The 23,057-nt window shown below is 42.1% G+C and overlaps 2 protein-coding genes across 2 annotated transcripts in view; both read left to right on the top strand.

Moving 5' to 3' along the window:
• The window catches only part of LOC129858598 (CD83 antigen-like), a 17,871-nt gene extending 15,282 nt beyond the window's left edge, over nt 1-2,589 (top strand). Inside the window, exons 4-7 of the mRNA XM_055927922.1 lie at nt 4-192; nt 340-574; nt 738-838; nt 982-2,589. Coding sequence (XP_055783897.1) covers nt 4-192; nt 340-574; nt 738-838; nt 982-1,134 — 678 coding nt within the window. The 3' untranslated portion in view covers nt 1,135-2,589. The remainder of the gene's footprint in view (nt 1-3; nt 193-339; nt 575-737; nt 839-981) is intronic.
• Nucleotides 2,590-11,004: 8,415 nt separating this feature from the next.
• LOC129857669 (CD83 antigen-like) lies at nt 11,005-14,089 on the top strand. Its single transcript, XM_055926144.1, has 5 exons — nt 11,005-11,475; nt 11,568-11,704; nt 11,852-12,086; nt 12,250-12,350; nt 12,494-14,089. The coding sequence occupies exons 1-5, from the start codon at nt 11,448-11,450 to the stop codon at nt 12,644-12,646; spliced, it is 654 nt and encodes a 217-aa protein (XP_055782119.1). The 5' UTR covers nt 11,005-11,447; the 3' UTR covers nt 12,647-14,089.
• The last annotated feature ends 8,968 nt before the right edge of the window (nt 14,090-23,057 follow it).

Here is a 23,057-nt window from a genome sequence, read left to right as displayed (position 1 = left end):
TAGTCCAGCTGGACAGGCTCACCTGAAATTATAATTTATTTTGTGTTTTCTATAGCTGCCTCCGTGCAATGTGGGCTCACACAGAATATGCTTACCCAGGAAGTGAAGTCAGTTTGTGGAGAGGACTCAATTCTGAAATGTAAAGCAATATGTAAGCCTGGGGTCCAATACCGGGCGGTGAGGTGGTATAAGGTAAGCTTTCAATTATTGTGATAGCAGACTGTGTTTTGAACCATTTGACCAAATTCTATACAAGTGCAATATATGCAAAAAATATACAGCACTGGTCTCAGACCAGCTGTTAAGGGCATAGAGTAACCTCAAACCCTCTTCTCCCAGCTGGGTGAGGAGCCCTCTAATAAGGAGTCTGGTCTATTGATGAAGAGGCTATCACCTAACAGCACCACCCTATGGTACGCAGGCCTGGAGCGTAAAGTGGAACTTTTGGCTGATGATTCTTTCGATATCTTGCTGCCCAATGTAACGGCTGTTGATAGCGGGAGGTACAAGTGTCTCCTGGCAGCACCTGTAGGAGAGCAGAACCAGGAGGGCCAGGTTCACCTCAGAGTGACAGGTGAGTGTGTTCTACTCTCATTGTGTGCTTGTTTTGGTATGTAGACCTACTGAATACTGAATGTGAGTGTTTTAGATTGGACCCAGAGAGTTCATCTATGCTGCTAAATATTTTACAAATGTTTCCAGTGATGCTCAAAGATTTGTGGATAATTTTTTTGTAGGTTGCCTTGAGTCCACAGACCAATCAGAAGAAAGGGATACCATTCTAGTTCTTTCCATTGTGGGGCTTGTGGCGGCATTGCTGATATTCACCATCAGCTATGTGAGTTCCAAAACACTGCCAGCTGTTCCTCTTTTTTTAACAGATAAAAGAAACAAACATTTTATGGTGATGGTTTTCATGTATTTAATTTTCTTTTAAATGTCTTCATATTATTGACTCAATAATCCTCATCTTTACCATAGGTCATCCTAAGGAATATGTTATTGCAAAGGAGTAAGAAGTATCCACAAGAACCACTTCTAGATGCACCCCTTGAGAAGAAAGATTTAATGTTGATCTACACTCTGGGGCCAAACTGGTCGAGACAGGGTTCCATAAAACATGTCTGTGTGTGAGAGCCTGTTCTGCTAGTTTGGGCTCATTGTATACTTGAATGTGAAGAGGAAATGCAGAGAAAGACTAGGGCACGTTTGAAGCTGTGCAAGGAGCCTAAGAGTTATGTCTACTTTCCAGGAGAAGAATTCATTTTTAGAGCAGATGGAGGCAGACAACCCTCTGGCCAGTCCTGTAGAACTAAGATGATTAGGCTTTTCAAAGAAATGAAACAGAAACAGGAACCTACACCCTTTCACTCAGGCAGCAAAAAACAGCAGTACAGCCAGGCTAGGGCAGCAGTTCTCCAGCAACGAGTACGAGTGGCTGTCTGCAGCATCCACGTGCCTGTGATGCGCAAGGAGCAGGGCCTGGTGAAGGGACGCCACAATCTAAGCACCAAGATCTAACCCCAACAAGGAACTTTAGGAAAGGGAGAAGGAATTAATTCATGATAAGGGGTCATTCTGCAGGGTCTCTCCATGGCAATGTTGGGGTTAATACCATTTGCATTTCAGTCAACCCAGTCAATAGCCAGCAGCATACCACCCTGCATACCACTGCTGGCTTGCTTCTGAAGCTAAGCAGGGTTGGTCCTGGTCAGTCCCTGGATGGGAGACCAGATGCTGCTGGAAGTGGTATTGGAGGGCCAGTTGGAGGCACTCTTTCCTCTGGTCTAATAAAATATCCCAATGCCCCAGGGCAGTGATTGGGGACACTGCCCTGTGTGTAGGGTGCCGTCTTTCGGATGGGACGTTAAACGGGTGTCCTGACTCTGAGGTCATTAAAGATCCCATGGCACTTATCGTAAGAGTAGGGGTGTTAACCCCGGTGTCCTGGTTAAATTCCCAATCTGGCCCTCAAACCATCATGGTCACCTAATAATCCCCAGTTTACAATTGGCTCAATCATCCCCCTCCTCTCCCCTGTAACTATTCCCCAGGTCGTTGCTGCAAATGAGAACGTGTTCTCAGTCAACTTACCTGGTAAAATAAATAAAATAAATACATTGAAGTTGATGTTGAACTGGAAAATGATCAATGTGTACTGCATTAAATGTCATGCCTAATTAAATTCCTGTATTGACTGGTATTAAAATGGAATTGATCTGAGCACTGTTTCATGGGGCTCACCCGTGTTGGAAGGGTTTGGTGGGACACGCTGGACTCTGCACAGAGGGATGAAACCAACCAAGACTGCATTCCATCTGAGCCAAGCAAAGCTCACAATTAACTCTAAAGTTCAGGCATTACCGATAACTTTTAAGTTAGTTTGTGAGGCCAAAACAGTATATCATTTTTTTAATGCAGAACGAAAAAATATAATTTTCATCCAAGCAATACAAAAGTGGGCTTTGGTGAATAGACAAAAAGTAATTGACAGAAAATAAACTTTATAAAACATTATCCAGTTTTTGAATATGATCAGCAATTCTGTGTATACGTTGAAAATAAAGATGACAATAATTTTGTAATGTACTGCGTCTGACGTACATGTGCTGTGTTCTTAGATAAATGTTTCTTAACTTTTTCTTAAGACGAGTCTTCACTTTTTTAGTCACCACAGTAGTGATGTTTCTCTTAGAAACGTTGATTGTTACTCAGAATATTTCATGTTATTAAGATAAGTTATTTACCCTAACTGCCACGATCGTGTGGGAGTGAGACGGACCAAAACGCAGCATGTGGAAAATAAGCCATCTTCTTTTATTATAGAAGAAGGCAAAACGAAACAAAACACTTAAAAACTAACAAAACAACAAACGTGAAGCTACAAAACGAAAGTGCACACACAAGCTACTAACGTTTAGACATAGACAATTCCCCACAACAAACTAAAGCCTATGGCTACCCTAAATATGGCTCCCAATCAGAGACAAAAGAAACCAGCTGTCTCTAATTGGGAACCCATTCAGGCAACCATAGACTTTCCTAGACAACTACACACAACATAGACACAGCTAGACAACTATACTAAACATAAACCCAACTACTCTAAATAAACCCCCTAAACCTTACAACCACCCTGGACACTACAAAACCCACATAAATTACCCATGTCACACCCTGACCTAACTAAAATAATAAAGAAAACAAAGAATACTAAGGCCAGGGCATGACACTACCATTTTACAGAAGCTTACAAACTAGATACACAACTATTTTTCTGCATAGTATACTGTTTGAGGTGCTAAATGTCTGGCAAAAAAATATCTACCTATTTCACACAGCACATTCTGTTATATTTTATACTTATTTTAACCTTGACATTAGTCATTTCCATCACCTGTCAATGTTGTAATGTGCACATTTTAAAAGCGATGATCACAATTATCCTCAAGGGCTAACAAAAGTGTTAGCTGAAATATATTTTTGGATAACTGTTATTGTTAAATACATAAATATCACTAATCTTTTGAGTGACAACAATTCTGTGAAGTCTCTGTCATTGTGATCGACAATCACATTACCCCAAACACATTACAAGGTATTAACATCACACAGCATAAAATGGAAGCCAGGTTACATTCGATCTAAACCACATTAAACATTCAAATCCTTTACAAACATGAAATTCCATGTCGCTTAAAAAATGTAATACTATAAAATTACAAAATATTTGTTTTTTATTGCGTCACCATATCACAGGACAGATTTGACGTAAGGAGTGCATGGATATGGGTCATATACAATAACAGTGACCTTTTTTCATGACAACTGTGTGATCATAGCACTCAATAAATTATTGCACAATAATAATACGCTTAACAGAATTAGAGTGCAAATGCAAAGCAACAGACCTAAAAAAACATTTGTTTATTCGCTGCTCATGTAATGCTAGTGTGTATCAAATGACGTCTGTCAGTTAATATAAATATGAGGAATTAGAAAAACTGATATTTGGTAAGTCTCCATGAAATTTACAAGGTGATATCAACCTATTCAGTTAGTCACTTGTCTCTAAGCTAATTGTCTGAAAGGGATAAGTGTAGCTTGGAACTTCAACAACAAATGTATTTCCGTACCAATAATAAATTGCAGATTAGATAGTGGACAGTATAAAAGTATGTGATAAAAAAAAAAATCCTTGCTAATTTTGACACAGGTTAAGTGAGTACCTTCCTTATACCACAACAGCATTAGGATTTCAGACCAGTAACTCCCCAATTGCCAGTTATTTTCATCACTTCCAAGTCCAAGAAGAACCGATTAACCTTGAGAGCTTTCTGTTACTGCTCTGCATCTCTAACATCTATAGTGCATTCTGAAAGTATTCATACCCCTTGATTTATTCCACATTTTGGAATTCAGAATGGATTAAATCAATTTTTCTCTCTCACCCATTTACACACAATACCCCATAATGACAAAATGAAAACATGTCTTTAGAATAAATAAAAAATAATAATACAGAAATATCTAATTTACATAAGTATTCACACCCCTGAGTCAATACATGTTAGAATCACCTTTTTCAACAGTGAGTCTTTCTGGGTAAGTCTCTTAAGAGCTTTGCACACCTGGATTGTACAATATTTGCAAATCATCATTTTTCGAATTCTTCAAGCTCTGTCAAATTGGTTGTTGATCATTGCTAGACAGCCGTTTTCAAGTCTTGCCATAGATTTTCAAGTCGATTTAAGTCATAACTGTAACTAGGCCACTCAAAACATTCAATGTCGTCTTGGTAAGCAACTCCAGTATATATTTGGCCTTGTGTTTTAGGCTGTTGTTCTACTGAAAGGTGAATTTGTCTTCCAGTGTCTGTTGGAAAGCAGACTGGGCAAAGGTTTTCCTCTAGGATATTGCCTGTGCTTACCTCTATTCCGTTTCTTTGTGTCCTAAAAAACTCCCTAGTCCTTGCCGATGACAAGCATACCCAAAACATGATGCAGCCATTACCAAGCTTGAACATATGAAGAGTGGTAATCAGTGATGTGTTGTGTTGGATTTGCCGCAAACATAATGCTTTGTATTCAGGACATCTACTACTTTCACATTAGACCATCTGACATTAGACCTATTATGGAATATTGTTGTAGACTTCAGACTACTGTCACATAGGCCACATTTAGCCAGCAGCATACCACCCTGCATCCCACTGCTGGCTTGCCTCTGAAGCTAAGGTCTCTGGATGATGCTGAACAGGTTTTGGAGGACCAATGCACCAGGGCAGTGATTGGGGACATTGCCCTGTGTAGGGTGCAGTCTTTACGATTGTTAAACAGGCATCCCGACTCTCTGTGGTCACTAAAGATTCCATGGCACTTCTCGTGTCCTGGCTAAATTCCCAAACTGGTCCTCATACCATCATGGTCACCTAATCATCCCCAGCTTCCAATTGGCTCATTCAACCCCCCCGCCCCCCCAGTCAATTTACCTGGTAAAAAAAGTGATAAGTGGTTCTCAACCAAGGGACATAGGACCCCAGGGGAGAGGGACCCAGAGCTTTAAGGAGCCCTTGAAAAAGTAGGGCGAAAACTAAGAAATAGAAAATAACTAGAGCACAAACTAGAGTTTGACACGCATTAAAATATAAAAAACAATGTTCCATTTTTTATACTGAGTGTCAACAATTAATATCAAGCAGCTTACTCTTAAAAATTGCATCTATAATGTAGGGGGACCCCAGATTTTCTTTAACTGTTTTAAGGGGCCTCTGAAAAGAAAAGATTGAGATGCCCTGGCCCTCAGGGAAAAGATCAGGCAATGATTTGACTTTGTATTCAAATACCTGTGCTGTGAGGGAAAACTGACTATACCGAGATAAGATGTAAATTAACATTTTGGTGGACCTTTAAAAGAATACCAGTGACTCGACTCCTGCCAGGGGAAGTCCCTGCTAGAGGAATTCTAGTGCGTGGAGAGCACAGTCGACCCTGGTCCAGAGCAAGGGGAATTCCTCACCTGGAAAATTCCATCAAAACAGCAGAAAAAGGCCAAGGTTAACGCCTTTTAAATATGGTTAAGATGTAAATGATTACATTTTCTTAGAAATACAGACCTATATGCGGTCACACACTAAATATAGTTGATGTAAATGATTACATTTTCTTATAAATACAGACCTATATGCGGTCAAACACAGGCAGCCTACCCTCGTCGCCATTGCGCACAGGGCAATATGAGGAGTTTCTGTCTGGTGCGTGAGACTACAGCAGCCTAGTGGTCTCGATACATGTTTCTCATCAAAATTAGGTTCATGTTACAGTTACAGTCTGAAATATATTACATAGAGAAAATAACTATGTTTCCTTTCAATTGCGTTTTACGTTGCCTTTTCTACTTACCCCAAAAAGTTCAATCAAAGGCAAGAGCTCCATGTTTGATGCTTGATGTGCTATCTGTGAAGTGCACGAGTTAATCAATAGATGCGGGGCATGGAAATAAGACAGTCAACAGATTTACTGCAGTCAAAGATTGTGGATAAACTGACAAGATACATGTCTCTCCGCCATAACAATGGGAGTCGGCTCCCGCCTCTCCTTTCTTTGGATTGGTGGACACATCTCATTATTGTAACAATATTTTTTGAATAATTAATGAGGGTTGGTGACGTCACGGCCCGTATTCAATGGAGAGAGATGCTACACTACTAGCCTCAATGCATGAATATGCATAGCCATCTCGACTCCGATATAAAGTATTTTTTTCACAAAGTTGCCGGGATGTCACGTATCCTACTTATATTAGTACACTCGTATCAACTTCATCATTATGAAATTATTTCTATTCGATCAAATAAACCTTTCGTAGCAAACTAATAAGCCATGCGGGCTCTCCTTCACTGCAGCTAACGTGAGTAAAACATTTAAACGTGTTAACCCTTGCAAGGCTGCCGGCCCAGACGGCATCCCCAGCTGCGTCCTCAGAGCATGCGCAGACCAGCTGGCTGGTGTGTTTACGGACATATTCAATCAACCCTTATCCCAGTCTGCTAAATGACTATCGCCCCGTAGCACTCACTTCCGTCATCATGAAGTGCTTTGAGAGACTAGTCAAGGACCATATCACCTCCACCCTACCTGACACCCTAGACCCACTCCAATTTGCTTACCGCCCCAATAGGTCCACAGACGACGCAATCGCAATCACACTGCACACTGCCCTAACCCATCTGGACAAGAGGAATACCTATGTAAGAATGCTGTTCATCGACTACAGCTCAGCATTTAACACCATAGTACCCTCCAAACTCGTAATTAAGACCCTGGGTCTCAACCCCTGTGCAATTGGGTCCTGGACTTCCTGACGGGCCGCCCCCAGGTGGTGAGGGTAGGAAGCAACATCTCCACCCCGCTGATCCTCAACCCTGGGGCCCCACAAGGGTGCGTTCTCAGCCCTCTCCTGTACTCCCTGTTCACCCATGACTGCGTGGCCATGCACGCCTCCAACTCAATCATCAAGTTTGCAGACGACACTACAGTGGTAGGCTTGATTACCAACAACGACGAGACGGCCTACAGGGAGGAGGTGAGGTCCCTCGGAGTGTGGTGTCAGGAAAATAACCTCACACTCAATGTCAACAAAACAAAGGAGATGATCGTGGACTTCAGGAAACAGCAGAGGGAGAAGCCCCCTATCCACATCGACGGGACAGTAGTGGAGAAAGTCGAAAGTTTTAAGTTCCTCGGCGTACACATCACGGACAAACTGAAATGGTCCACCCACTCAGACAGCGTGGTGAAGGAGGCACAGCAGCACCTTTTCAACCTCAGGAGGCTGAAGAAATTCGGCTTGTCACCAAAAACACTCACAAACTTTTACAGATGCACAATCGAGAGCATCCTGTCGGGCTGTATCACCGCCTGGTACGGCAACTTTATTTATTTATTTTACCTTTATTTAACTAGGCAAGTCAGTTAAGAATAAATTCTTATTTTCAATGACGGCCTTGGAACAGTGGGTTAACTGCCTTGTTCAGGGGCAGAACGCCAGATTTGTACCTTGTCAGCTCGGGGATTTGAACTTGCAACCTTTCGGTTACTAGCCCAACGCTCTAACCAATATGGTATTCGTCTCCGCTCCACCCACAACCGTAAGGCTCTCCAGAGGGTAGTGAGGTCTGAACAACGCATCACCGGGGGTAAACTACCTGCCCTCCAGGACACCTACACCACCCGATGTCACAGGAAGGCCAAAAAGATCATCAAGGACAACAACCACCTGAGCCACTGCCTGTTCACCCCGCTATCATCCAGAAGGCGAGGTCAGTACAGGTGCATCAAAGCGGGGACCGAGAGACTGAAAAACAGCTTCTATCTCAAGACCATCAGACTGTTAAACAGCCATCCCTAACATTGAATGGCTGCTGCCAACATACTGACTCATCTCTAGCCACTTTAATAATGAAACATTTATGGAGTAAATGTATCACTAGCCACTTTAAACAATGCCAATTTATATAATGTTTACATACCCTACATTACTCATCTCATATGTATATACTGTACTCTATACCATCTACTGCATCTTGCCTATGCTGTTCGGCAGTGGCGTGCCGTGGGCCTGGGCCTTCAGTGAGGTATTACACAGTCCCACCCGAATTAATCCACCTCATTATGATGCCTTGGCTCTAAACACTATACATTTAGACAGAAACGCAGTATAACCAGGCGTTGCGTCACCTTGAAATTGACAAATTGACATTTTTGGGTAAACAGTGTTTACCCAAAAACATGACACAATCAATGAGTCTTTTCAATATTTCCCTTCACCTTTTCATTGTGCAGCTCCGTTGCCCTGCGCGCGTGTTCTTTGAGCTGTAGATCCACTCTGGTGTCCCCAAAAGTTTTCAAAAGCACCATTGCTTGTTAGTGCCCAGCCGTACTTCGGTGTCTCGTTGCTGCCTTGGTTAGACAACTCAAGTTTGCAAAGCCAGTGTGGCTCCAAACAACAAATTGATCACTTGCAAATAATAGGCATTCCCAGCAGTACAGTTTGTGTAGGAGTAAAATGAGACACATGGATAACATATAAAGGCATAGGATAGCTGAACATTAAAAATAGACTACATGAAGAGAAGAGACACATAGTCTGCTGATTCTACTAAAGATACCCCTGCCAGAGAAATATGTGCTCAGGGCACTTGGACACACTAGACACATAGTCTGCTGATTCTACTAAAGATACACCTGCCAGAGAAATATGTGCTTAGGGCACTTGGACACACTAGACATATAGTCTGCTGATTCCATTAAGAGATACACATACCAGAGAACATACTGAGGCACTGAACTAAAATGATAATGGTGACAGGAAGAATTAGGGGAAGTATGCTTATTTGCCTATGGGTTGGACTTATATGTTGTATGTGTATAAATGCTGGAGCCGGGGCTGGGAAATGGTGTGTGTTCCGCGGGACATTCCGGCTGGCAATGCTCTGTATTAAAAGCCTAATTGATTTCACAAGTTCTTGTAAAGCGTTATATTTGAACCGATTGTCCACGACATTTGCAGTGCTTCTCAGAGCCAAGGAGCCATTGACAGCGCTCGTAGTTGAAACTTTGAAAGTGGCGAGCGAACGAAGCCCTTTCCCGCCTCTCCTTACAATGTCTAACTTTTATTGAAAAGTTCGTCTTGAGAATGGCGTTATAATTATATCCTCGACCAAATCGATATCTTCTCCTCCTTCCGCCATTGTGGGTTGAAAAACAGCTTAGTAGTACGCAAATTAATTTGTTTATCAAATTCAGTTTCCTAGATCTCCATAGGACCTGCCTCTCAATATTGGTAATCCAATCAAAAGACGTGCACGCACTACGCCTGCTAGCTGTCTCCTGTGTAACACTGGAGCCAGCCAGCAGGCGTACAATAGCCAACTCTAAAGCTGATTGGTTGACACTAAATTTTAATTTCCATTCACTATAATCGACAAGCGCCCGCACTGTTGATTCTGAAGGCCTGAGGGCAGATTTTAGACCCCTGGCAACACATGATGGCTGAATATGATTGGATAAAAGATCTAACATAAAGACAAGCCCTCCAAATCTCAACCTGGGGCTGGAAGCAGTGCAACCAAGAGGAAAGCTATGAAATGAAGAGTATAACTCTTACTCTGGGGAATAATTTAATACATATTTGTGGGAAAATATATTTAAAAATGTTTTATATTCTGATGATGTTTAGGCCAGCAGAGAAGGCCTTGCAGGCCCTGACGGCCCTGTTCGGCCATCGCTCATTCATATATCTTTATGTACATATTCTTATTAATTCCTTTACACCTGTATGTATAAGGTTGTTGTTGTGAAATTGTTAGATTACTTGTTAGATATTACTGCGTGGTCGGGAAACTAGAAGCACAAGCATTTCGCTACACTCGCATTAACATCTGCTAACCATGTGTATGTGACAAATAAAATTTTATTTGTTGACCAAATTCGACACTCTCATTGACCTCTACCAGTGCTTCTCAATTATTTTCTGTTACGCTCCCCCTAGGAAGAAGTAAACATTTCGCGCCCCCCAACTCTCCGCCGCGACTGTAAATAGTATAATTTGTCTATAAAATTGTTATAAGTACACCTCTTCATAACATTGTATCCTTGTTAACATTAAAGAAAAAAAAAAAAAAAAAAAAAGAAAGAAACATAGATCAACTTACAACAAAGAATAACTTTATTAACATTGTTTTTTAGTCTGTAACAGAAAAGATTTCAAGTGCATCAATTTGCCTGAAATGTTTTAAAAAATTCGTATTTGACCAGTCACCTCCCCTTCATCTACACTGATTGAAGAGGATTTAACAAGTGGCATCAATGAGGAATCATAGCTTTCACCTGGTCAGTCTGTCATGGAAAGAGCATGTGCTCATAATGTTTGTACACTCGGTGTAAAGTCTTGCAGTGACAACTGTAATTTTACGTTTGCTTAAGTTGAACAATGTATGAGAAACATAGCCTACCCAAACACATCAGGAGAGTTCCGCGACGTATCAGCATGATGATCAAGATAACAAATTGCAGTCGAGCCTGTGAAGAGAGTACACGCGCAACTGAGAGGCTCGCCCCTTATTCCAAATTATATGCCCACACGTACTGTGACCTAGCACCTTCAATTTAGCGAAATGTCGGGGATCCGTTCAGTACGAAAGAACGGTGTTCAACGTACTGTACTGAACGGCATGATTATGGGGACCCAGAGGGAGTTTGTATGGTGCTACGAGTTTTGCGATTTCAAATGGTCACATCCAGGCCACACCCACCAAACGAACAGAACTCAAGACGGCACTCGCTATGGGAAATCCCCAGCCTTGTAGTTTCACTTTCATTTGACTTTATATAAACTGCCACTCTTCTGTTCTCGATCATCATCTTCATTGCTGTAGTTCTACAAATATGTTTTTTCAACTCGTCTGGATTCTAGGTATGTTGCCATTTATTTTTTTCAACGAGTTTGATATTAGTCCAGCTGGACAGGCTCACCTGAAATTATAATTTATTTTGTGTTTTCTATAGCTGCCTCCGTGCAATGTGGGCTCACACAGAATATGCTTACCCAGGAAGTGAAGTCAGTTTGTGGAGAGGACTCAATTCTGAAATGTAAAGCAATATGTAAGCCTGGGGTCCAATACCGGGCGGTGAGGTGGTATAAGGTAAGCTTTCAATTATTGTGATAGCAGACTGTGTTTTGAACCATTTGACCAAATTCTATACAAGTGCAATATATGCAAAAAATATACAGCACTGGTCTCAGACCAGCTGTTAAGGGCATAGAGTAACCTCAAACCCTCTTCTCCCAGCTGGGTGAGGAGCCCTCTAATAAGGAGTCTGGTCTATTGATGAAGAGGCTATCACCTAACAGCACCACCCTATGGTACGCAGGCCTGGAGCGTAAAGTGGAACTTTTGGCTGATGATTCTTTCGATATCTTGCTGCCCAATGTAACGGCTGTTGATAGCGGGAGGTACAAGTGTCTCCTGGCAGCACCTGTAGGAGAGCAGAACCAGGAGGGCCAGGTTCACCTCAGAGTGACAGGTGAGTGTGTTCTACTCTCATTGTGTGCTTGTTTTGGTATGTAGACCTACTGAATACTGAATGTGAGTGTTTTAGATTGGACCCAGAGAGTTCATCTATGCTGCTAAATATTTTACAAATGTTTCCAGTGATGCTCAAAGATTTGTGGATAATTTTTTTGTAGGTTGCCTTGAGTCCACAGACCAATCAGAAGAAAGGGATACCATTCTAGTTCTTTCCATTGTGGGGCTTGTGGCGGCATTGCTGATATTCACCATCAGCTATGTGAGTTCCAAAACACTGCCAGCTGTTCCTCTTTTTTTAACAGATAAAAGAAACAAACATTTTATGGTGATGGTTTTCATGCATTTAATTTTCTTTTAAATGTCTTCATATTATTGACTCAATAATCCTCATCTTTACCATAGGTCATCCTAAGGAATATGTTATTGCAAAGGAGTAAGAAGTATCCACAAGAACCACTTCTAGATGCACCCCTTGAGAAGAAAGATTTAATGTTGATCTACACTCTGGGGCCAAACTGGTCGAGACAGGGTTCCATAAAACATGTCTGTGTGTGAGAGCCTGTTCTGCTAGTTTGGGCTCATTGTATACTTGAATGTGAAGAGGAAATGCAGAGAAAGACTAGGGCACGTTTGAAGCTGTGCAAGGAGCCTAAGAGTTATGTCTACTTTCCAGGAGAAGAATTCATTTTTAGAGCAGATGGAGGCAGACAACCCTCTGGCCAGTCCTGTAGAACTAAGATGATTAGGCTTTTCAAAGAAATGAAACAGAAACAGTAACCTACACCCTTTCACTCAGGCAGCAAAAAACAGCAGTACAGCCAGGCTAGGGCAGCAGTTCTCCAGCAACGAGTACGAGTGGCTGTCTGCAGCATCCACGTGCCTGTGATGCGCAAGGAGCAGGGCCTGGTGAAGGGACGCCACAATCTAAGCACCAAGATCTAACCCCAACAAGGAACTTCAGGAAAGGGAGAAGGAATTAATTCATGATAAGGGGTCATTCTGCAGGGTCTCTCCATGGCAATGTTGGGGTTAATACCATTTGCATTTCAGTCAACCCAGTCAATAGCCAGCAGCATACCACCCTGCATACCACTGCTGGCTTGCTTCTGAAGCTAAGCAGGGTTGGTCCTGGTCAGTCCCTGGATGGGAGACCAGATGCTGCTGGAAGTGGTATTGGAGGGCCAGTAGGAGGCACTCTTTCCTCTGGTCTAATAAAATATCCCAATGCCCCAGGGCAGGGATTGGGGACACTGCCCTGTGTGTAGGGTGCCGTCTTTCGGATGGGACGTTAAACGGGTGTCCTGACTCTGAGGTCATTAAAGATCCCATGGCACTTATCGTAAGAGTAGGGGTGTTAACACCGGTGTCCTGGTTAAATTCCCAATCTGGCCCTCAAACCATCATGGTCACCTAATAATCCCCAGTTTACAATTGGCTCAATCATCCCCCTCTCCCCTGTAACTATTCCCCAGGTCGTTGCTGCAAATGAGAACGTGTTCTCAGTCAACTTACCTGGTAAAATAAATAAATTGAAGTTGATGTTGAACTGGAAAATGATCGATGTGTACTGCATTAAATGTCATGCCTAATTAAATTCCTGTATTGACTGGTATTAAAATGGAATTGATCTGAGCACTGTTTCATGGGGCTCACCCGTGTTGGAAGGGTTTGGTGGGACACGCTGGACTCTGCACAGAGGGATGAAACCAACCAAGACTGCATTCCATCTGAGCCAAGCAAAGCTCACAATTAACTCTAAAGTTCAGGCATTACCGATAACTTTTAAGTTAGTTTGTGAGGCCAAAACAGTATATCATTTTTTTAATGCAGAACGAAAAAATATAATTTTCATCCAAGCAATACAAAAGTGGGCTTTGGTGAATAGACAAAAAGTAATTGACAGAAAATAAAATTTATAAAACATTATCCAGTTTTTGAATATGATCAGCAATTCTGTGTATACGTTGAAAATAAAGATGACAATAATTTTGTAATGTACTGCGTCTGACGTACATGTGCTGTGTTCTTAGATAAATGTTTCTTAACTTTTTCTTAAGACGAGTCTTCACTTTTTTAGTCACCACAGTAGTGATGTTTCTCTTAGAAACGTTGATTGTTACTCAGAATATTTCATGTTATTAAGATAAGTTATTTACCCTAACTGCCACGATCGTGTGGGAGTGAGACGGACCAAAACGCAGCATGTGGAAAATAAGCCATCTTCTTTTATTATAGAAGAAGGCAAAACGAAACAAAACACTTAAAAACTAACAAAACAACAAACGTGAAGCTACAAAACGAAAGTGCACACACAAGCTACTAACGTTTAGACATAGACAATTCCCCACAACAAACTAAAGCCTATGGCTACCCTAAATATGGCTCCCAATCAGAGACAAAAGAAACCAGCTGTCTCTAATTGGGAACCCATTCAGGCAACCATAGACTTTCCTAGACAACTACACACAACATAGACACAGCTAGACAACTATACTAAACATAAACCCAACTACTCTAAATAAACCCCCTAAACCTTACAACCACCCTGGACACTACAAAACCCACATAAATTACCCATGTCACACCCTGACCTAACTAAAATAATAAAGAAAACAAAGAATACTAAGGCCAGGGCGTGACACTACCATTTTACAGAAGCTTACAAACTAGATACACAACTATTTTTCTGCATAGTATACTGTTTGAGGTGCTAAATGTCTGGCAAAAAAATATCTACCTATTTCACACAGCACATTCTGTTATATTTTATACTTATTTTAACCTTGACATTAGTCATTTCCATCACCTGTCAATGTTGTAATGTGCACATTTTAAAAGCGATGATCACAATTATCCTCAAGGGCTAACAAAAGTGTTAGCTGAAATATATTTTTGGATAACTGTTATTGTTAAATACATAAATATCACTAATCTTTTGAGTGACAACAATTCTGTGAAGTCTCTGTCATTGTGATCGACAATCACATTACCCCAAACACATTACAAGGTATTAACATCACACAGCATAAAATGGAAGCCAGGTTACATTCGATCTAAACCACATTAAACATTAAAATCCTTTACAAACATGAAATTCCATGTCGCTTAAAAAATGTAATAATATAAAATTACAAAATATTTGTTTTTTATTGCGTCACCATATCACAGGACAGATTTGACGTAAGGAGTGCATGGATATGGGTCATATACAATAACAGTGACCTTTTTTCATGACAACTGTGTGATCATAGCACTCAATAAATTATTGCACAATAATAATACGCTTAACAGAATTAGAGTGCAAATGCAAAGCAACAGACCTAAAAAAACATTTGTTTATTCGCTGCTCATGTAATGCTAGTGTGTATCAAATGACGTCTGTCAGTTAATATAAATATGAGGAATTAGAAAAACTGATATTTGGTAAGTCTCCATGAAATTTACAAGGTGATATCAACCTATTCAGTTAGTCACTTGTCTCTAAGCTAATTGTCTGAAAGGGATAAGTGTAGCTTGGAACTTCAACAACAAATGTATTTCCGTACCAATAATAAATTGCAGATTAGATAGTGGACAGTATAAAAGTATGTGATAAAAAAAAAATTCCTTGCTAATTTTGACACAGGTTAAGTGAGTACCTTCCTTATACCACAACAGCATTAGGATTTCAGACCAGTAACTCCCCAATTGCCAGTTATTTTCATCACTTCCAAGTCCAAGAAGAACCGATTAACCTTGAGAGCTTTCTGTTACTGCTCTGCATCTCTAACATCTATAGTGCATTCTGAAAGTATTCATACCCCTTGATTTATTCCACATTTTGGAATTCAGAATGGATTAAATCAATTTTTCTCTCTCACCCATTTACACACAATACCCCATAATGACAAAATGAAAACATGTCTTCAGAATAAATAAAAAATAATAATACAGAAATATCTAATTTACATAAGTATTCACACCCCTGAGTCAATACATGTTAGAATCACCTTTTTCAACAGTGAGTCTTTCTGGGTAAGTCTCTTAAGAGCTTTGCACACCTGGATTGTACAATATTTGCAAATCATCATTTTTCGAATTCTTCAAGCTCTGTCAAATTGGTTGTTGATCATTGCTAGACAGCCATTTTCAAGTCTTGCCATAGATTTTCAAGTCGATTTAAGTCATAACTGTAACTAGGCCACTCAAAACATTCAATGTCGTCTTGGTAAGCAACTCCAGTATATATTTGGCCTTGTGTTTTAGGCTGTTGTTCTACTGAAAGGTGAATTTGTCTTCCAGTGTCTGTTGGAAAGCAGACTGGGCAAAGGTTTTCCTCTAGGATATTGCCTGTGCTTACCTCTATTCCGTTTCTTTGTGTCCTAAAAAACTCCCTAGTCCTTGCCGATGACAAGCATACCCAAAACATGATGCAGCCATTACCAAGCTTGAACATATGAAGAGTGGTAATCAGTGATGTGTTGTGTTGGATTTGCCGCAAACATAATGCTTTGTATTCAGGACATCTACTACTTTCACATTAGACCATCTGACATTAGACCTATTATGGAATATTGTTGTAGACTTCAGACTACTGTCACATAGGCCACATTTAGCCAGCAGCATACCACCCTGCATCCCACTGCTGGCTTGCCTCTGAAGCTAAGGTCTCTGGATGATGCTGAACAGGTTTTGGAGGACCAATGCACCAGGGCAGTGATTGGGGACATTGCCCTGTGTAGGGTGCAGTCTTTACGATTGTTAAACAGGCATCCCGACTCTCTGTGGTCACTAAAGATTCCATGGCACTTCTCGTGTCCTGGCTAAATTCCCAAACTGGTCCTCATACCATCATGGTCACCTAATCATCCCCAGCTTCCAATTGGCTCATTCAACCCCCCCCGCCCCCCCAGTCAATTTACCTGGTAAAAAAAGTGATAAGTGGTTCTCAACCAAGGGACATAGGACCCCAGGGGAGAGGGACCCAGAGCTTTAAGGAGCCCTTGAAAAAGTAGGGCGAAAACTAAGAAATAGAAAATAACTAGAGCACAAACTAGTTTGACACGCATTAAAATATAAAAAACAATGTTCCATTTTTTATACTGAGTGTCAACAATTAATATCAAGCAGCTTACTCTTAAAAATTGCATCTATAATGTAGGGGGACCCCAGATTTTCTTTAACTGTTTTAAGGGGCCTCTGAAAAGAAAAGATTGAGATGCCCTGGCCCTCAGGGAAAAGATCAGGCAATGATTTGACTTTGTATTCAAATACCTGTGCTGTGAGGGAAAACTGACTATACCGAGATAAGATGTAAATTAACATTTTGGTGGACCTTTAAAAGAATACCAGTGACTCGACTCCTGCCAGGGGAAGTCCCTGCTAGAGGAATTCTAGTGCGTGGAGAGCACAGTCGACCCTGGTCCAGAGCAAGGGGAATTCCTCACCTGGAAAATTCCATCAAAACAGCAGAAAAAGGCCAAGGTTAACGCCTTTTAAATATGGTTAAGATGTAAATGATTACATTTTCTTAGAAATACAGACCTATATGCGGTCACACACTAAATATAGTTGATGTAAATGATTACATTTTCTTATAAATACAGACCTATATGCGGTCAAACACAGGCAGCCTACCCTCGTCGCCATTGCGCACAGGGCAATATGAGGAGTTTCTGTCTGGTGCGTGAGACTACAGCAGCCTAGTGGTCTCGATACATGTTTCTCATCAAAATTAGGTTCATGTTACAGTTACAGTCTGAAATATATTACATAGAGAAAATAACTATGTTTCCTTTCAATTGCGTTTTACGTTGCCTTTTCTACTTACCCCAAAAAGTTCAATCAAAGGCAAGAGCTCCATGTTTGATGCTTGATGTGCTATCTGTGAAGTGCACGAGTTAATCAATAGATGCGGGGCATGGAAATAAAACAGTCAACAGATTTACTGCAGTCAAAGATTGTGGATAAACTGACAAGATACATGTCTCTCCGCCATAACAATGGGAGTCGGCTCCCGCCTCTCCTTTCTTTGGATTGGTGGACACATCTCATTATTGTAACAATATTTTTTGAATAATTAATGAGGGTTGGTGACGTCACGGCCCGTATTCAATGGAGAGAGATGCTACACTACTAGCCTCAATGCATGAATATGCATAGCCATCTCGACTCCGATATAAAGTATTTTTTTCACAAAGTTGCCGGGATGTCACGTATCCTACTTATATTAGTACACTCGTATCAACTTCATCATTATGAAATTATTTCTATTCGATCAAATAAACCTTTCGTAGCAAACTAATAAGCCATGCGGGCTCTCCTTCACTGCAGCTAACGTGAGTAAAACATTTAAACGTGTTAACCCTTGCAAGGCTGCCGGCCCAGACGGCATCCCCAGCTGCGTCCTCAGAGCATGCGCAGACCAGCTGGCTGGTGTGTTTACGGACATATTCAATCAACCCTTATCCCAGTCTGCTAAATGACTATCGCCCCGTAGCACTCACTTCCGTCATCATGAAGTGCTTTGAGAGACTAGTCAAGGACCATATCACCTCCACCCTACCTGACACCCTAGACCCACTCCAATTTGCTTACCGCCCCAATAGGTCCACAGACGACGCAATCGCAATCACACTGCACACTGCCCTAACCCATCTGGACAAGAGGAATACCTATGTAAGAATGCTGTTCATCGACTACAGCTCAGCATTTAACACCATAGTACCCTCCAAACTCGTAATTAAGACCCTGGGTCTCAACCCCTGTGCAATTGGGTCCTGGACTTCCTGACGGGCCGCCCCCAGGTGGTGAGGGTAGGAAGCAACATCTCCACCCCGCTGATCCTCAACCCTGGGGCCCCACAAGGGTGCGTTCTCAGCCCTCTCCTGTACTCCCTGTTCACCCATGACTGCGTGGCCATGCACGCCTCCAACTCAATCATCAAGTTTGCAGACGACACTACAGTGGTAGGCTTGATTACCAACAACGACGAGACGGCCTACAGGGAGGAGGTGAGGTCCCTCGGAGTGTGGTGTCAGGAAAATAACCTCACACTCAATGTCAACAAAACAAAGGAGATGATCGTGGACTTCAGGAAACAGCAGAGGGAGAAGCCCCCTATCCACATCGACGGGACAGTAGTGGAGAAAGTCGAAAGTTTTAAGTTCCTCGGCGTACACATCACGGACAAACTGAAATGGTCCACCCACTCAGACAGCGTGGTGAAGGAGGCACAGCAGCACCTTTTCAACCTCAGGAGGCTGAAGAAATTCGGCTTGTCACCAAAAACACTCACAAACTTTTACAGATGCACAATCGAGAGCATCCTGTCGGGCTGTATCACCGCCTGGTACGGCAACTTTATGTATTTATTTTACCTTTATTTAACTAGGCAAGTCAGTTAAGAATAAATTCTTATTTTCAATGACGGCCTAGGAACAGTGGATTAACTGCCTTGTTCAGGGGCAGAACGCCAGATTTGTACCTTGTCAGCTCGGGGATTTGAACTTGCAACCTTTCGGTTACTAGCCCAACGCTCTAACCAATATGGTATTCGTCTCCGCTCCACCCACAACCGTAAGGCTCTCCAGAGGGTAGTGAGGTCTGAACAACGCATCACCGGGGGTAAACTACCTGCCCTCCAGGACACCTACACCACCCGATGTCACAGGAAGGCCAAAAAGATCATCAAGGACAACAACCACCCGAGCCACTGCCTGTTCACCCCGCTATCATCCAGAAGGCGAGGTCAGTACAGGTGCATCAAAGCGGGGACCGAGAGACTGAAAAACAGCTTCTATCTCAAGACCATCAGACTGTTAAACAGCCATCCCTAACATTGAATGGCTGCTGCCAACATACTGACTCATCTCTAGCCACTTTAATAATGAAACATTTATGGAGTAAATGTATCACTAGCCACTTTAAACAATGCCAATTTATATAATGTTTACATACCCTACATTACTCATCTCATATGTATATACTGTACTCTATACCATCTACTGCATCTTGCCTATGCTGTTCGGCAGTGGCGTGCCGTGGGCCTGGGGCCTGGGCCTTCAGTGAGGTATTACACAGTCCCACCCGAATTAATCCACCTCATTATGATGCCTTGGTTCTAAACACTATACATTTAGACAGAAACGCAGTATAACCAGGCGTTGCGTCACCTTGAAATTGACAAATTGACATTTTTGGGTAAACAGTGTTTACCCAAAAACATGACACAATCAATGAGTCTTTTCAATATTTCCCTTCACCTTTTCATTGTGCAGCTCCGTTGCCCTGCGCGCGTGTTCTTTGAGCTGTAGATCCACTCCGGTGTCCCCAAAAGTTTTCAAAAGCACCATTGCTTGTTAGTGCCCAGCCGTACTTCGGTGTCTCGTTGCTGCCTTGGTTAGACAACTCAAGTTTGCAAAGCCAGTGTGGCTCCAAACACCAAATTGATCACTTGCAAATAATAGGCATTCCCAGCAGTACAGTTTGTGTAGGAGTAAAATGAGACACATGGATAACATATAAAGGCATAGGATAGCTGAACATTAAAAATAGACTACATGAAGAGAAGAGACACATAGTCTGCTGATTCTACTAAAGATACCCCTGCCAGAGAAATATGTGCTCAGGGCACTTGGACACACTAGACACATAGTCTGCTGATTCTACTAAAGATACACCTGCCAGAGAAATATGTGCTTAGGGCACTTGGACACACTAGACATATAGTCTGCTGATTCCATTAAGAGATACACATACCAGAGAACATACTGAGGCACTGAACTAAAAAGATAATGGTGACAGGAAGAATTAGGGGAAGTATGCTTATTTGCCTATGGGTTGGACTTATATGTTGTATGTGTATAAATGCTGGAGCCGGGGCTGGGAAATGGTGTGTGTTCCGCGGGACATTCCGGCTGGCAATGCTCTGTATTAAAAGCCTAATTGATTTCACAAGTTCTTGTAAAGCGTTATATTTGAACCGATTGTCCACGACATTTGCAGTGCTTCTCAGAGCCAAGGAGCCATTGACAGCGCTCGTAGTTGAAACTTTGAAAGTGGCGAGCGAACGAAGCCCTTTCCCGCCTCTCCTTACAATGTCTAACTTTTATTGAAAAGTTTGTCTTGAGAATGGCGTTATAATTATATCCTCGACCAAATCGATATCTTCTCCTCCTTCCGCCATTGTGGGTTGAAAAACAGCTTAGTAGTACGCAAATTAATTTGTTTATCAAATTCAGTTTCCTAGATCTCCATAGGACCTGCCTCTCAATATTGGTAATCCAATCAAAAGACGTGCACGCACTACGCCTGCTAGCTGTCTCCTGTGTAACACTGGAGCCAGCCAGCAGGCGTACAATAGCCAACTCTAAAGCTGATTGGTTGACACTAAATTTTAATTTCCATTCACTATAATCGACAAGCGCCCGCACTGTTGATTCTGAAGGCCTGAGGGCAGATTTTAGACCCCTGGCAACACATGATGGCTGAATATGATTGGATAAAAGATCTAACATAAAGACAAGCCCTCCAAATCTCAACCTGGGGCTGGAAGCAGTGCAACCAAGAGGAAAGCTATGAAATGAAGAGTATAACTCTTACTCTGGGGAATAATTTAATACATATTTGTGGGAAAATATATTTAAAAATGTTTTATATTCTGATGATGTTTAGGCCAGCAGAGAAGGCCTTGCAGGCCCTGACGGCCCTGTTCGGCCATCGCTCATTCATATATCTTTATGTACATATTCTTATTAATTCCTTTACACCTGTATAAGGTTGTTGTTGTGAAATTGTTAGATTACTTGTTAGATATTACTGCATGGTCGGGAAACTAGAAGCACAAGCATTTCGCTACACTCGCATTAACATCTGCTAACCATGTGTATGTGACAAATAAAATTTTATTTGTTGACCAAATTCGACACTCTCATTGACCTCTACCAGTGCTTCTCAATTATTTTCTGTTACGCTCCCCCTAGGAAGAAGTAAACATTTCGCGCCCCCCAACTCTCCGCCGCTGTAACGGCTGTCCTCCTCTTCTTCATCCGAAGAGGAGCAGGGATTGAACCAAGGCGCAGCGAAGTTTGAACACATAATGAATTTAATGACAAGACGTAAAACGAACACGAACTACACTTGAAATGATACAAAATAACAAACGACGTAGACTGACCTAAACATGAGAACTTACATAAACACGAAGAACGCACGAATAGGAAAACAGACTACATAAACCGAACAAACCGTATACAGTTCCGTATGGTGCAGACATAACACAAACACGGAAGACAATCACCCACAACGAACACTGTGACAACGCCTACCTAAATATGACTCTTAATTAGAGGAACGCCAAACACCTGCCTCTAATTAAGAGCCATACCAGGCAACCCAAAACCAACACAGAAACAGAAAACATAGAATGCCCACCCAACCTCACGTCCTGACCAACTAACACACATAACAACTAACATAAATAGGTCAGGAACGTGACATTACCCCCCCCATAAGGTGCGAACTCCGGACGCACCAGCACAAAGTCTAGGGGAGGGTCTGGGTGGGCATCTAACCACGGTGGTGGCTCAGGCTCCGGGCGAGGTCCCCACCCCACCATAATCCATCCTAGCTTCCTAGCTCTAAGAATGTCCACCCTCTTTTTACCCCCACAAAATCCTCTTAATAACCTCACTAATAAGGACAGCACCGGGACAGAGAGATAAATCAAGACAGAGGGATAGATAAGAATATAGAGGTAGATCAAGATAGAGAGGGAGATCAGGATAGAGGGGCAACTCCGGACTGAAAGGCAGCTCCGGACAGAGAGACAGCTCTGGACTGATGGGCAGTTCTGGGTATCTAGCCGTTTCAGGCTGAAGGGCAGCTCATGGCTGACTGACGAATCTCGACGCTCATGGCTGGCTGACGGCTCTCGACGCTCATGGCAGGCTGACGGCTCTCGACGCTCATGGCAGGCTGATGGCTC

This window comes from Salvelinus fontinalis, chromosome 6 (genome assembly GCF_029448725.1).
Source record: "Salvelinus fontinalis isolate EN_2023a chromosome 6, ASM2944872v1, whole genome shotgun sequence".
Taxonomy (NCBI): Eukaryota; Metazoa; Chordata; class Actinopteri; order Salmoniformes; family Salmonidae; genus Salvelinus; species Salvelinus fontinalis.
Note: the sequence above shows the minus strand (reverse complement) of the source record. Positions and strands in the feature narration are given on the sequence as shown.